At 44.2% G+C, this 17,476-nt stretch overlaps 1 protein-coding gene across 6 annotated transcripts in view; it reads left to right on the plus strand.

Moving 5' to 3' along the window:
- FBXO31 (F-box protein 31) overlaps positions 1–17,476 on the plus strand; it is a 34,825-nt gene that overhangs the window by 7,941 nt on the left and 9,408 nt on the right. For 3 of the 6 annotated variants that reach the window (XM_078780796.1, XM_068118775.2, XM_078780795.1), the window contains exons 2-6: positions 122–193; positions 352–428; positions 4,476–4,643; positions 11,612–11,686; positions 13,922–14,031. In XM_078780796.1, the coding sequence (XP_078636922.1) occupies positions 122–193; positions 352–428; positions 4,476–4,643; positions 11,612–11,686; positions 13,922–14,031 (502 nt within the window). The remainder of the gene's footprint in view (positions 1–121; positions 194–351; positions 429–4,475; positions 4,644–11,611; positions 11,687–13,921; positions 14,032–17,476) is intronic. The other 3 variants (XM_078780799.1, XM_078780798.1, XM_078780797.1) reach the window with 1 other exon arrangement.

Here is a 17,476-nt window from a genome sequence, read left to right on the forward strand (position 1 = left end):
GCTCAGGAAGCTGCTTCAGGAGCACCCACGCTCTGTGAATATTATGGTACATTAGAGAGGTCGAGAAAAGGTGCGTGAGGTCATCGTTATGTTAACATTCTGCCATTGTGTTTGGTTCTAGAGTATCGTGTCTGGGTAGCCAAGCAGAGCATGGTGGATGCTGGTGTCGGCTTCCGGGAACTGTACACAAACTGTAAGTGCACAAACTGCATTCTGCATGCACCAATACACTGTGAACACTCGGTGGTTGTCCTCATATTGGAATCTTTCTCACATCATTCTTCCATGTATTTGCATTATTTGGGAGTTTGAATACACTCAGGTGACCATGTCCTTCCTTGTCTTTGCCAGTACTTTATCCCTACAGACAAATTTTGGGTCTCTGGCAGCCGCTGATAGGCCCATATGGAGGGCTCCTCAACGTTGTGGTGAGTTATCGTTCACTCTATGTTCTTCAGTATTTTGTCTACACTCGTGTTGCATTGAACTAATTTTCACTCCATAATAACGCTTCATATATCATGCCGGTTCATCAGCCATCAAATTAAGCCTGTTGTTGGTTTAACGGTTATGGTGGCTGGCTTAAGATCTATGAGGTTCTTGAGTTTGAGCCCCTGTTGTACCGTTCAAATAACACCAGATGGGTTGACTCATCCCGTCTTCCTTCCGAGGTCGGCAAACTGAGTACCAGATTATTAGTAACAGGGGCACTGCATCAGCGGCACATCCACACTTCCAGAAAATAATGCAACCAGCAGCTGCATATGAAGCAAAGAGCAAAAAGCCCCCAAATTGAGAGGCAATGGGTCTTAAAATCGTTTTTGTTAACAATTGTGTTTGGAAATTGATGTGCTTAATTTTTGGGGGAATTTTCTGCTGCAAAATGCTTTTTAATTGTAGTTTTGGAAAAGAAACAAAAATTGATGCAAGGTGGGGAAAGGTTTACTTCTTTGCTAATTTAAGAGGAAATTGTACCCTCCCAGTAATGCTTCCCTTGTGGAGTTAACCCTAACTCAGCTAACCGCAAATAGATTATAGCTGGCTGGCATGCAATTCCTACTTTATCCATTATGGTCTCTTGGATCAGCAGGTGATGAGTCTAAAATGAAGGCTATACTGGGTTATTAGGGCGGGTCATACTCAGGTGCCAAAATCAATCTGAAGGAAATCCTAACATGAGGGGTGTCTATATTATGTGTTTCTTTATGGGGAATTCAAATATGAGTTTATTTTTTGGATAGGATAACTCTAACCTACATCAATTTGTATTTCTAAATTGCCAATTTTACCCTTTCGAACCCCTTTATAAGATATTAAAAGATATAAGGGAAATCATTCATATTGACACAGCCAAATCAAATGTACATATTTATTAACAGGTGAACTGTATGTATATCACTGGTTACAATTACAAAGATCAATCTCCTTACTTCTTGAACTTTACCAGGTTGCACAAGTCCTGCTTTGACTCATTCCTGGACATCAGCCTCCTGCTGGTCTCCTGAGCCCTGATGCCTCCATCCCTCTTTTCCTGTGAGAAGTACTTAGCAGAAGCCTCAGTCACCATTTTAACAACCCTCTCAATGCTTTGTGTGTGGCAAAGCCAGTTGAGCACCTCCATGGGGGTGTTGATGAAGTTCTTCACCTCCGAGGTGCTTAGGGAGCAGGTGAGAGGTGGTTCTGACACACCTTCTGACCAGCTGATCAAGTTACCAATGCTGAAGCATCACAGTTGATGTCAGGTGTCTTTCTGGTCCTGACAGAGGAGTCCCCCAGCTGAGTGTCTGGGGCCCCCTCTCCCCTGATGGCCAGGATTCTCTCCACCCCCTCAGTCCTCTCCTTCTGATCCTCAGAGCACAGCAGTGTTTGGAGGATGGCTTCACTGTGGGCATACCAAGCAGATCTCATAGTCGGCATCACAAGGTCCAGCACCTCCTTCCTCTGGGACTTGAGGCAGTCCAGCTGAAACAAGATGTGCCTAGGTCCTTCGATCCAGGAGTGCTTGACTTTCACGTTGAACCAACATGGATAATACACTCCAATGATGAATTCCACAATGAATTGCAGATTCTTCTGGTTCTTTCCTGTCAGTCCATGCTTTGACACCCAGAGCCTGAGAAGTCTGTTCGCTGTGGTGAGCCAGCGGCTGTGGTTTACTGGTCCAATCTCCACTAGAGCCAGCCTTGCAGGAAGCACTCCATCCCTGATTGCACAGACAATTTTATAGCCATAGTGTTGATCAGTTGAGAGATCTTCAATGGCCTTGTCAGACAGCTTCATCAGTGGAGGGCCAACAAAGATCCGGGTGAAGTTTGGATTGATATCCAAGTCTGTAGCAGAAGCAAGGAGCTTTCCTATTGGCCTGGAAAATGTGTTGTCTGACAGAGTAGGGCCATCAAGGTGAACAATGAGATGGCGCAGGGGAAGTTCACCAGTGTGCAGGTTGCACACGAACCAGACCAGCTTTCTCCCCAGGTGCAGCTCCAGCTTCCGCATTACTCCAGCTTTCACACCAGTGTTGACATTTGTTGAGTCTCCTCCAATGGCCCACAAGGTCTTATCAAAACCCCTCTCTTTCAGCCAGGCAAACAGGACCTCAGCAATCTGCTCCACATGTGACTCCTCTTTAGTTGCTTTTTCTGGGGTAAAGTGGAGCAGATAGTAGCTACCAGGCTCACTAACAACAGTATAGTGTTCTTCCTTGATCTTTGCAGGAAAAGATTGGTCATTGCCCTCAGCTTCCATCATCACATTGGTCAGGTCAATCCACCCATCAAAGAGGATGCAGGAGATCCCCCCCCTACTCCCTGCACTTCTCATCAAACTCTTCCCCCAGCTCTGTCATCAACTTCTCCTGTGCTCTATTGACCTTGTTCTTATCAATCACTTTACTTGTATTGTCTTCTGTGATGATTCCTGCATCAATCAGAGCTGCAGTTGCTATCGCTGCAGTTGGCCTCAGCCCTATGCCATACCTTACACTAGCAAGGGCAATGTTTGGAATCTCATCATAGTTTTTCTGGACCTTTGCTGAAGCTGCAGGCTCAGTGTCAGTTTCAGGGAAGAGCTCAACTTCAGTGACATCTTCAGCACCACTTCATCTTCATCTTCAGCACCACTTCTCTCCAATTCCAGATCCTCATCACCATCTGACAAAAATCTCTCAACATCCTTCCTGGCTGCCTTCTCTGCTGCTGCAGCATTTTCCTCCTGGCTCCTTCTCCTTTTCTCTGCATTCTTTTTATTTTCCTGCCTTTCCAATGTCCTCACCTGTCTCTTGTGCTCTGGCAGATCAGGGCTCCCCATTTGGTGGGGTCCTTTACTTCCAACCTTCTCTTTCTGTCCCTTAATGTAGGCAAGATCTTTCACAGGAATCATTTTCTCTCTGCTGCAGGAACAGTTAATGTGGGCTTGGATCACACAGCCCTCACCGGCCTCACAGCCTTCCCCCTCACAACTGGTAATCTGACACTTCCAAGTCAAAATATGAAATAACTTGTCTAACTTGACAATGAACCTCTCTTTGGCATCAAGTTTGCCCTTCCCAAGAGAAAACTTCACTGCCTGATTCCAGACCTCCTTGAGCTTGGACATGATGGTCACCTTTTCATTGATAACAGGAGGCTTGAAAAGAGCATTAGCTTTGCTCCACTGACAAATCAGACCAGGGTAGATGTCAGACACGAGCTGGTCCACTGGGTAGTTCCTCCTGTCATCTTCACTTTGCTCCCTCAAGTAGATGCCATACCTCAGGATATCCCTCACAGTTGGCAGTTCAGACACCAACAGCTCCTGCCCAGTGCCAACAAGATTACTTAAATGAGAACTTGATTTCATCCTTGTTCTGACTTGAGCCATTTTTAGTAGTTCACACTGAAATAAAAACAATAATACACAGGTAAGTATCCACTACAGACAGATATTAAGGTATTACACAGGTATTACAGAAAACCATCAAAATATTCACTTCACAGGTCACTATTTTCCTTCACATGTAACTCAGGCTGGCAATAGGTAAGTACACAAATCAATTAACAAATATAATATAAAACAAGGTAATTTACATCTAAAATTATTAACTATTTGTTCCTCAGGTTCCTTATCAAAAACGTACTTACTGGCAATGCCATAAGAAGAGAAGAGAAGACGGATGGATAAGGATTGCCAACCTCCTCAACATCGAGCTTTCAGCAACAAGATGGCTACAACTGCCGTCCCAACAGGAAGTTACCAAAATAAAAGCCCGAACTTCAAAATAAAAAACTTCTCTTTTTTCCAGAAGAATAGCAAAATAATCAAAAATTTAATAATAATCAACTGCAAATTGATGTAGGTTAGGGTTATCAGAATTTTTAAAAAACCTCAGATTTGTGTTCTACACACCAAAATACGTAATATGAACACCCCTCTCGATTGATTTCCAAAAAAAAAAAAGTATGGCCCGCCCTACTGGGTTATGCCAACTGATCCCGCAGGTGGAGGGTTACTGGATTCTTGGCTGGATGTATCTGCCTCCTCGAGATCCTCGGGTCTCTGAACCGATTCGTCGTAAACCGTTGTTCCGCATCAGCCTTGGTGCACTGGGCACAACGCAGGTGCACTGCATGTATGGGCACAGAGGGCCACACATGGCCCACATACAGGTACTGCTGTAAAGAAATTGTAAGAACCTACTTTTTAGAAACCATTTTGTGAAGTTTAATAAATACCGGTATTGAAGCTCATGGAAGAGCAGAATATGAAAGGGGAAATGGACGAGCAAACTTGGGGAGGGTAACAAGGAAAGGGTGGGCATACGGCTTCTCAAAGTTGTAATGCAATGGAAAACATAATTAACCGCACAAAGGTATTTATATGAGGTTTATTTTTAAATTGATATATTTGGTAGGGCTAAGAGAAGAAATGGAGAGGAAGGTAATCAGAATATGAAGATGGCGATGGGCAAAAGGAGAAAGCAACTAACCACGTGCATTACATATTATATTACCTGCTTTATTCTGTAGCGCTGCATTTAATACGGTTATATCTTTTGGGAGAAACTAAACACGCTAAACGCAGTCGATATACGGTTCAAGTTCTGATTTTCCTTCTGTGCAAGCGAAGTAGTTATCGCAATAATTAATATCAGTTATTGTAATAGCAGGTGCAAAGCACAATTGTCGTCATTGCGATAATCACCCAGCACTAGTGGACACTGCATAATTCACCTTGAACAGCACTTGGTAGAGCGCATACCTCCGCCAGCACATACCTCCGCCAGCGCATACCTCCGCCAGCGCATACCTCCGTACCATACCAGCGCATACCTCCGTACCATACCAGCGCATACCGCGATATCGTCTCCGCGATATTGTCTCATCGCGATATCGTCTCATCGCGATAATCACCCAGCACTAGTGGACACTGCATAATTCACGTCGAACAGCACTTGGTAGAGCGCATACCGTACCTCCGCCAGCGCATACCTCTGCCAGCGCATACCTCCATACCAAACCAGCGCATACCGCGATATCGTCTCCGCGATATTGTCTCATCGCGATATCGTCTCATCGCGATAATCACCCAGCACTAGTGGACACTGCATAATTCACCTCGAACAGCACTTGGTAGAGCGCATACCTCCGCCAGCACATACCTCTGCCAGCGCATACCTCTGCCAGCGCATACCTCCGCCAGTGCATACCTCTGCCAGCACATACCTCCATATGGTAGAGCGCATACCTCCACCAGGCTGAACAGTTTACGTTTTGTGTTTGTGTGTCCCACTGATGGGCCGGATCTGGATCTGAACCAAAATCTTGTCGCCGAACCAACTCGTCCAACTAGTTTTTCTCATAATCCATCCAGAACGTTTTGAAATATCATGGTATGTATTGTTTGTTGGCCCTATCTCTCAATTGTAAGTAATTACTTTTAAAATGATCGTATTCATATCTGGACCTTCACCAAGATCTCATCAATTAGTCCTTGTCGCACACCCAATCGGTCCATAACTTTTTGAGATGTCCTGCTCAAACACAGACAAACAGGAGTGAATACATAACCTTCGGTGGAGGTAATTCGTAACACCGAGGTTTGTGGGACTAGACTCGGTGGTGTAATGGTTAGAGCATCCTCTGAGGTTGGGAGGTTGGTGATTCAAACCCCAGCTGAGTCGTACCAAAGACCTTATAAATTAGACCGGCATTTGTCGACGTCACGACATAAACTGATATGCCTTCAACCACATTATCACATCATTATACACACTTGTACCAAGTTTGATTTAAATCTCTTCTGCTGTTCTGAAGTATCACATTTTTACCTGACATGACCTCTGACGTTTGATGCCGAAATCTAATCGGTTCACCTTTTTATTGTGATATATACTTATACCAAATTTGGTCAAAATCCCATTAGTGGTTCACAAGTTAACTCGGTAACAGAAGTTTTACCCAACGGGACTTCTGAACTTTGACCTCTTGACCCCATAATCTGATCCGTTTATATTTACATCATTATACATACTTGTACCAAGTTTGACTTATTTCCCTTCAGCCGTTCTTAAGTTATCAGGATAACAAACACCTATTACAGACTCTGACCTTTGACCTCTTGATGCCGAAATCTAATCAGTTCATCTTGCATCATAATATATACTAATACCAAGTTTGGTCAAAATTCCATCACTGCTTCACAAATTATCATGGGAACAGGATTTTTACCTAACTTGACCTCTGACCCAAAAATCTAATCGGTTCATCTTTTCCTCATCATGCATACCTGCACCAAGGTTGAATTGGATCCCTTCAGCCGTCAAGTTATCGCGGTAACGAAAACCAATCACGGCCGGATGCACAGCCAGGCGCACAACCCAAAACATTATTACGTCATGAACATGTATCATGTTTGATTTACATCCCTTCAGCTGTTCTCAAGTGTCACATTTTTACCTGGTATGACCTCTGACCCTTGATGCCAAAATCTAATCGGTTCACCTTTTTATCATAATATATACTGACTAGCGGGGTCACCCGTGGGAATCCCACGGGCATGGATGTGTGTGACGAATTTTAAATATGTCGACTGTTATTTTAGGCGGTGTATTTTCGTTTATAATCATGGCGCGATTTTAAAATATATATCTCTGCATTTTCCTCTCCAATACCTCCTCACACTTTACACACACACCGGCCCATGTTTACACACACACACACACACACACATACACACACACACACACATACACACACACACACACACACACACACATCGACACACATGCGCACACACACACACACACACACACACACACACACACGTACAGACACATATACACATTACACATATGTATACACATATGTATACACATATGTATACACATATACACATATATGCACATTATACACATATATACATCTACACACACACACACACACACACATACACACACACACACACACACATACACACACACACACACACACACACACACACACACACACACACACACACACACACACACACACATATACACACACACATATATATATACACATACACACACACAGACATATATACACATACACATACAACAACAACATGCATTTTAAGGCCATTTTCCCTGCTAGAGCGGGGGTTAGCCTACATACACACACACACACATATGTGCACACACACACACACACACACACACACACACACACACACACACGTACACATGTCCCACATGTATATATCCCACATCCCACATGTATATACATGTTTAAAGTGAACGTGCCCTTCCCCCCTCCCCCGCCCGGCAACGCTGGGTACTTTTGCTGGTAACTAATAAAATAAAAACGAAGAAATATCTCTCGGTAATTTCATGAAACTCGGTGGAATTGGATGAAATTCGCTCGGTGAATTCACTCGGTGTATTCGGTTCGGCTCGGTTCACTCGGTTTAAAGAAAAAGCGATAATGTCGACATGTTGCCGTCTGTGTCATGTTGGGCGGTGTATGATACTTGTTGGCGGTGTTGGGCGGTGATATGGTGTATTTTAAAAAATATATCTCTGCGTTTTCCCGCGTTGGCGGCGTTGCTGACACCGAGTCTAAAACCATCAATAAAAATGAAATCAGGTGGTGAGTTAGATTGCAGATAAAGGCGTGAGAGAGACTCAAGATCCGAAGGATCGGATCAGATTTTCTTCCCGTTTTTTTTCAACCGAGTCTAAAACTATGTTAGCGACTGCGAAAAATGAAATGATATATCGAATTAGAATTGAAATAAACCTGTGTGAGAGAGAAAGACAGCACGGGCCTAACTAAACAGGCCTCAAAGCTATTCGAGAAGGAGGAGTGGGTGGAGCTACTCTGCAAACCGAGTAAGCCACACCCCCGGACAGACGTCCAACACACCACAAACATGATCTTTCCTGGGAAAACCACATTTCAAATCTGGCCTCCAAAGCCAGTCGCCGACTGGGCATCCTCCGTCGTGCGAAGTCCTTCCTTGGCACACCTGAGCTCCTCACCACATATAAGGCTTTCATCCGCAGCTCTATGGAATACTGCTCTCCCCTCTGGTCTGGTGCTCCTGCCTCACACCTAGCCCGTCTTCACGCTGTTGAAACCAAAGCGTTCAGAATCATTGGAATCTCCCGCGATGAAGCTAACTCCAAGGGCCTTTCACTCACTCACCGCAGGCAGGTTGGTGGTCTTTCCGTCTTCTACCGACTCCTCTCTGGCGTCTGTCCCCCAAATATTCCTACAGGTCGCACAAGATCTGCCTGCATCCCTCTTATGGTTAAACTGCCAAAATCAAGACTTTCTGCTCACCTTCACTCCTTCATTCCTCTTTTCTCCTGCCTCTGGAACAAACTCCCTCACTCTCTTCAATCCCACTCCACCCTCCAGGTCTTTAAAACAGCTGTTCACCACCATCTCTTATCCTCCCCCATCCAAAACCTTGATCTTTTCTACCCCCGCTAATTTCGGTCCCCTTGTGTTTTATACTTCTCCCCCCCCTTCCCACGCCTCCTGCCCCCAAGCCCTCTCCCTCCCACACTTCTCCCTGCTCTCAAATGTTGTGGTTGTGTGCTTCCCCTTCTCTCCCCATCTTGTCTTCCGCTCCCTCTTTTTGTATATTTTGTTTGTCTGGTTGATTTGTTTGTGAAATAAATGTTAGCTCTTTCACGAGCCTCGATTCAGTATTAAAAAAAAACAAAAAAAAAAACAGAATCACCTACGCCTATTATAATATCGATATCAACTTTGGTGAAAATCCCATTAAAACCTCACAAACAAACCTCAAAAGGTGAAAACCTCACACAACACATCTCTGAAGGCTTCAACAATATAAAACCACCAGAACACACTATTCTCACCACAGTAGACATCAGCAGAGCATTTGACACACTCCCAAAGCTCTTACTCGCAAACAAAATACTCGATGCAAACATTCACAACAACACCAAATGCTGGCTGGCCAACTACCTATCATGCAGACAGTCATTCATAGTTTTTTAACGGCAGGTCATCGTGCACACGATACTTTCCGAGTGGAGTCCCTCAAGGCTCAGTCCTCTCCCCCACACTCTTTAATCTGTTAATGCACGGCATTCCTCAACCACCCGAGAACATTCAAATAGCCTCATATGCGGACGATATAACCATCACCTCTACTCATAGCAACATCAACACCGCTAGAGCACAACATCAACCCTTCGTCAGCACCCTACAAACCTGGCTCACCATCAACAAACTAAAAGTAGCCCCCTCAAAATCAACAGTCACTATTCTAACGAAATACACCAAGGAACATAGCACCACACCACACATCGTACTGAACAACATCCCTAATCCACACACACACCAAAGAAAAATACTCTGCGTCATTTTTAACACATCCATGTCATTCTCAGATCACATCACAAACATTTTAAAAAAACATGCACACCCAGGCTGAACACACTTAGGACACTCACAGGCACCGACTTCGGACACCACAAAGAAACAACATCACTAACATTAAAAAAAAAAGATGTTGAGTCTCCTCTGGCAATGATGGCGTGTTTGCCATCAAATTGCCTTTCTATGGCTGGTACACACGAGTAAATGTGTAGTATAGACAGGGGGTCGCCACTCCTCTCTGTCCTGCTGGCCGTTAGTGAATTCACCCTCTTCCGCCCGTGCTGTTGGAGTCGACTGGAATCTCATCCACCAGATGTGCAGAGCCATCTGCCATTTAAACCGCATGGCTGCGGACCGTTACCCTGGTAAGGGGGGCTGGCAGGTACTTCACCTTGCCCACAGGTGACCTGGGATTATGCAAGGCAGAGGCATCCATCTCCCTGAAGTATCAGAAGACACCTGCATACCCAACATACAAACATTACATTAGATCAGTCATCAACTATGCTAGCTCATCTTGGGCCTCTAGCCTATCAAGCACACATCTCAACACCCTACAGACCATAAAAAACAAAGGCCTTCACATCATTACATGTTGCACGTTAACAACACCTATTGAGCACCTACGCACAAGTAAAAATGCTAAAAATCAAAGACCACTTCGACATGCGAGGTGCACAGTTCCTTGCAACGGCAAATGCCAACCCTAATCACTCATGCCACTACATGCACTGTACAACCACAGGCCCATAGACACATTAAAACTACACCACATAGAGATAGATACTACAGTGACATACTTCATAACATTCCCCACCAAACAACGGAAACTACAAAAAACACAACCACACCCAAATCACCATAAACGCGATAAACAACCTGGGCCTAAACTATCTTGGGCACAAAACCCCCACCAATGGATGACACGGAGAAACTACTCCCTAGGTCTGATCGTGTTCACCTTTCACGCCTTCGCTGTGGACACCACCCACAACTTTTACACTGAAAACATAGACTCGACGACACCTGCAACCATTGCCAAGCCGCTCCACACACAGTAACACGTGTAATGGAAGACTGCGTGGTCCTGGCTTCATGTAGGCCAGAGCACAACATCTTGGATGTGAGGGATCTCTGGGTCGCTCCTGTGAGATCGATCAGCTATCTCCGTGCCGCTGGTCTGTTCAACCAGAACTAACGAGGGCAACACAACAACAACAACCTGAAAACATGATGCCTCCGGTGACTGGCGGCTGGAGGCATAAAAATGATGTGTGCCGATTCCTTATTTGACACTCAGCATTTAGGACAGAGCTCGGACAAACAATGCCGGGAAAGCAATGGCAAACCACCTAGTATAACTCTTGCCAAGAAACTGCTTCGGCAGCACCAACGCTCTGTAAAGAGCATGGTACATCAAAAAATCCGAAAAGGCTTTGCAGGATCGAAGCGGCGCTGAGACTGAAGGTTGTGAACCTGAAACGGAAGTTGACTATTAATAATATAATGAAAGCGTTTTTTTTTTGTTCTCACATGCCATAGGAATGTCTGACAGGTTTCAATGCAATTAGCTTGTCGTATCGACCGAGTGTAAGTAACATGCTTCAATTGTCTGTTCCCATCAGTAAATTAATTATATACTTATTATGACGGTCTTGCTGGACGCAAATCAGAAGGACTTGGAAGTGACCAAAGATGTGCAACAATGTGTGATTTTTTTCTTTTTTTTCTTTCAGATATCTACAAATAATGAGTTTTCAACCAAGTGTGTGCAGACGGAATTCCACAGGATGTCTGGAGGTCGACAGGAGGTGAGGACAAAGTGATTTGTATTTATATATTGCGATCATCATTGACGAAATGCAAGCATCTGTGGAACTGGGCTACCATTTGGTGTATTACAGAGTAATGCAAGGTACCAAGTATATATATATATACACACACACACACACTGGTATATGCCCATGTGTGTTTATCCATTACTTACTTTGTCCTTGCAATTCATGTAAAGGTATATTGATGTTTATCATTGTTTTTGTTCTGCTCATGATTTATGTTACTCAGAGTCTTGGATCCTTTCTAGTCGGGTCAATATACAGTTTGACCCCAAAAAATTTGCAACAAAAGGTTTTTCAACGGTTTTTGGTACTATTGGACATCAGGAATAACATATTAAAATCTAATAAAATTTAACCACCGGAAAGTTGTTATTTTCAAGATGGTGTCCAAGATGGCCACCACCACCCTAAAATGGCTGTCATTTATAATTCACCCTAGAGTTGTAATTTTGGTGTCTACCCCTAATACCATTGAGTAATCAGGTAATCAATGATTCATTGTCACTCTTGCTCTTCCTCTATAGACTGGTTATATGGATTGTCACATGTTTCAAGTTGGCATGGTCCACAGACTATGACAAGGTAGTCCGCATCCTCTACAGCTACAACGGGGTGTTCTACAGGCAGTTGAGCAGTTGCAATGTATCGTCTTTAAGAGATCAGTGGCAGCGTTCATGCCCGAGATTATTGGAACCAACTGATTATCCTCCAGTTTCCAACCCCAGTCCATGACATCCATGTCACCTTCCCTCCCAATCCAGACCATGATCTGGTAGTAAGTTTTGAGGCAGTGAAATTTGGTGGAGGATGCAGTAGGGGGGAGACGTTCAGGTGTGACAAACGATTTTGCAGGCGCTATTTTCGTAACGAACATGTTGTAGCGCAAGGATGCAAGTAAATCTATACAACTGCCACCAAACATGACAGCCATCGCTTTGCTGCCGAGGTCCTCTATCACATCCGAGGTTTCGGAAAAGAAGTTGCAAGTGTTTACGGACTGACGGACAGACAACGCGCCATCGCATAAGCTCCCATGAACTTCGTTCCAGGTGAGCTAAAAATTGTCACTGAAGGCCAGGCCCAGGCTGTACAATGGGTAATCTAGGGGCTGCTTGAAGCTGCTGTAATGAACAGCAGGCTGCACAACACAAGAGGCCTTGCACAAAGGTGTTGTGAAGGAAGAGCACGATTTACATCCCCTCCCCTCAGTAGTATTAGATTTTGATGGCCTGCTGGAAATTTTGCATGACACTGGTGATTTAATAATCCCCTATGATTGTGGTTTTGAGACATATAGCCAACCAAAAGAAGTCCCTTGGCTTCAAGTTCTGTACATATTGTGGCAGACGTAACGCAGCAATCCTCTGTGCTTATCTTGGTCACATCTGCCGTCTTAACCTGGAGTAATCTTAAAGGGACTCATGTCCACGGTGCATGCTAAAAATCAACCCCCCATTTGGGAATAGTGTAGAATATGGAGGTGCACCTTCGTCTTACTCGCCCACTCTGCATTCATGAATTTTTTATGGAGCTGGATTTTCTTTGCATAAATATTTTTGAGGACACCTTAAAGCTCAATTTGGTAAGATACCTAATTGTGCAACATAGAGAACATGTGCATCATACTCTTCTTCTTCTTCATTCGTATACAGCACGAGGCTGCTGGGTAGCATCACTGGCTGAGGGTGCGGCTGTGCCGCTGATGCGATGCCCTCTGCTGGTTAGGGCAGGAATTTGGAATTTGTTCAGGGTGCCGGCGATAGCTTGCCAACTCTTCACGAAGGACACCATGGGATCTTTAACATCCACCAATGAATGCTGGCAGACGGGACGTCCATTTAATGTCCACCGGAGGCAACAGCACCCTGCCTGTGAAACACTGGGCTGACAGTTTATAGCTGTGTCGGGATTCAAACCCAGGCTAGACGGCTTAGAGGTGAGTGTGCGTACTTTTAGGCCATCCTGTCAGCCTGGATTACACTTTGAAACGACGTGAGATTAATGAAACTGATGGATTAAGGAATGTGACATGAACGAATCCTGTATAATGAGCATACAATTTAGCTTATAAAAGGCAAAAATCAAAAACTGCTCTTGTGTGCCAACGACTACCCTGTTTCTACAACTTTTTGAATGCCATTCATAGATGGTCACCCAAGCGCTCACCAAGTTTGTCTGTAGAAATAAAGGGGCAACGTGTGTCACCAGGAGTTTCGCACATGGCTGGAAGAAGAATGGGAGAAGACGATAGATGAAATATTCGCGGAACACACCCAGGAGCTCATTCTTATGAAGTTTATTTATACCAGTCAATATGAGTGAGTAATTTTGTTAATTCACACTACCAGAACAAAGGGTTGGAATTTCTATATGCATTAAAAGTTTTCATATCATAACATTTGATGGATTAAATTTTGTATAAACTTCATTTCATTGCAGTGTTATTAAAAAGAAAACTTCCATTTTCCTTAACAGTGGGATTCTGAAATTGATTATGAATGTGTATGGGAGCTGCGGGGGGAGGGGGGGGGGTGGTTGAAGGGGGTGCACTGTCTGATTATTTATTTCCCCCAGCCTATACTTTTTCTTCAATCGCATGTCCCGCAACCTCCACCCACTTTTCACCTCTTCTCCGGCCTCCCCCATTTCCATTTCCTGGCTCAGTGTGGTCCACCAATATTTCGAGGTCTCCATTCTAATATCACTAATCTCTCCATTCAGGTTTCTGTTGCAGCTCTGGACACTGTGGGCACAATTTCCGAGAGGCGTTTGAGTTAGGCGCGTGTAGAATCGCTAATCGTGAGATGATCGCACGTTCAAAGTTGGTCGCCAATCACCGAAGAGTGTTTATCTAATGTCTAATAACCATAGGATATGCTGTTGTGGTTTATCTACTGCAGTTGTACCATCATATACTTCCTGGCAATTTAAGTTAACTTTAGAATAACCATAGGTTATGCTGTTGTGGTTTATCTACTGCAGTTATACTATCATATACTTCATGGCAATTTAAGTTAACTTTAGAATAACCGTAGGTTATGCTGTTGTGGTTTATCTACTGCAGTTGTACTATCATATACTTCCTGGCAATTTAAGTTAACTTTAGAATAACCATAGGTTATCTTATTGTGGTTTATCTACTGCAGTTGTACTATCATATACTTCATGGCAGTTTAAGTTAACTTTAGAATAACCATAGGTTATGCTGTTGTGGTTTATCTACTGCAGTTGTACTATCATATACGTTACTTCCTGGCAGTTTAAGTTAACTTTAGAATAACCATAGGTTATGTTGTGGTTTATCTACTGCAGTTGTACTATCATATACTTCCTGGCATCTACTGCAGTAAGGACTGCAGGTAACTGAAGTGATTACACTTTTAAATACAGTAGTCTGCAGAGAATAACTATAGTAAAGGGATGTGTAAGAATTGCATGGATTATAATTTGTAGTTTACATTGGATGGTGAATGTGGATTTCTTAGGAGTTCTTCAATTAGCTCAAGAGGAGGAGGCAGAAGAGGATAGGAATGGAGGAGTTCACCTACGTGCATTGAGAATCTTCGAGGATAGATACAATGAAGAAGTATGGCAATATTAAATTTGTCTGGAGTTACCAATTCTCAAAGGAATAATTTGTTGGCTGCTGAATGTAATGCAAGATGACCTGGATCGACCTACGAGGAGTAATAAGCTGAATCCCCTCCAACAATTGTCCATGGCGCTGTGATTCTATGCATGTGCATCATTACAATTGGATGTTGGAGATATGGGTGGGGTTTCACAAGCTAATCGGCTGTTTATCTCCCTTCGTAAATTGCTGTTTAGACGTGCGATTAGCTGTGCACGTACAAAGATGTTTTAAGGCGTGTGTTGGCAAGAGGCGCCTGCTAAGTGTCTTTTGTAAATTGATCCATGTATGTCTCATGGAAACATTAATCTCACAGGATGTTTCTGATTCCTCTTTCTCATTGGCTAGTCTCTCGTGTTTTGACCAGTCCCACAACTGTTACGGAAGTAGTGTTTCTGTCGATGCAAGAACTCCATTCCTCATTGTCCATTGTCCTTACGAACCCCTCCTAGCCCTCTGGAATATCGTTGGCATTGTATACCTCTTCACAATGACCTAAGGTCTGTTTGTATGGTGTAGTTGGTGTACCGTCCACCCAATGATGATGACATAGATGGAAGAACTCATAACCCTCCATCCCAACTCCAACTTCTCTGTTCCTCATCTTTGGCAATTTTGTTTGCCACCATGCTCGTGGGTTGGTTGACAGTTCTTTTTTTTTTATAACTCTGTGGGTCTAAGCCAATCTGAACACTTCCGAACCTGGATTTCTGCAACTGGTACGTCTTCCCTGCTGAACATGGTTGTGAATAACTTTCTATCAAATCTCTCCGATTCCTCCTCCTCCCCTCTTAGCCCTCTTGCCATGTTTATGCCAAAGTTCATTTCTCCCTGACGTTTACAAGGAAGCAACCTCAAGTCTGCAGGATATGGTTGTTTTGACAAACCAAATGGCAGGGACTGAAATCTGCCCCCTCGTAAAAGGATTGGGCGGCTATTTCCAGAGCATCTGATATTGATTCTGCCTGGAATTACTTCCACAAAAGGCTCCTTTCTCTCATGCACCAGTTTTTCCATCCCGTCTGTGGCTGTACTGTCCGCCGTCTTGGCCCTGGTACCCTGAATCTTGTGGGGAGGCGGTTGCAGTCGAGCAGCATGCTCTTTTTCAATAAATATCAAGAGCAAATCTGACTGTGGATACATTTAGATCACTCCGTAAGGGTCACAAGTGTGTGCCCATCATGAGGCAATCCCAATAACATCATCTTGCAAATCTCAAGACTGAACTCTGCAATCTGGCTCCTCCCAATCTGCTGGTTCGTCCTTCCTGCACTGAATTCCCCGTCCTGGATCGTCATTCGTGCTGACTTTGGTGCGGCGGCTTGTCCTGCGGGCCTTCTATCCTGAACCACCCGGGAGCTGCACGCAGAAGCTAGCGAACCCAAGTCCGCGGCTGCACGTTGCTCGGTACGAGTTTAACCTGTGTGATTCATTCCCAGTGTGTGTGTGCAAGGCGCCTATGTTGGGATTTAGGCTAGGTAAGAATTGATAAGCTGGCCTCTCGTCCTTTATCTGTGCTTTTTGTAAATAAAACGTATACATTTTGCTTCCTTTCAACCTGTTTGAGTACGTCTTTTCCCCCATTGGCCCAGCGTCGTTCAAAACCAAATCCGGTTGCTCAATTAGGCCCGTAGATCACGCAGGATAACGCTGCAACCCACACCGTGCGATCAGCTCGGCGCACCATAAGGTGTGGGAATGCGAAGGTTCAATCCCCGATCTTCCAGGCCACGTGGTCTCGCAAGGTATCCGGGTCGTGACCGATAACCCTTCGACCCATCATAGGGAGATTGGCAATTGAAGTTGTTTCGCAACCCGACGACCATGAGCTTCGTCGCGGCCGGTGTCTGAGTGGAACCGGGGACTTCACCTCCTCCCCCCCCCCCCCCCCCCCCCCTTTGTACGTTGACAGGCCCAGGATCCGCAACAACACATGCATGCACACACATACACATACACACACACATATATACATATATAGACATATATATATACATACATACATACACATACATTATACATACACACATTTATACACATATACACACATTTATACACACACACGCACACACAAACATACACACACATCATACACATGCATACACACATACACACCTTAACACATATACACA

This window comes from Myxine glutinosa, chromosome 6 (assembly GCF_964187855.1).
Source record: "Myxine glutinosa chromosome 6, kmMyxGlut1.1, whole genome shotgun sequence".
Lineage (NCBI taxonomy): Eukaryota > Metazoa > Chordata > Myxini > Myxiniformes > Myxinidae > Myxine > Myxine glutinosa.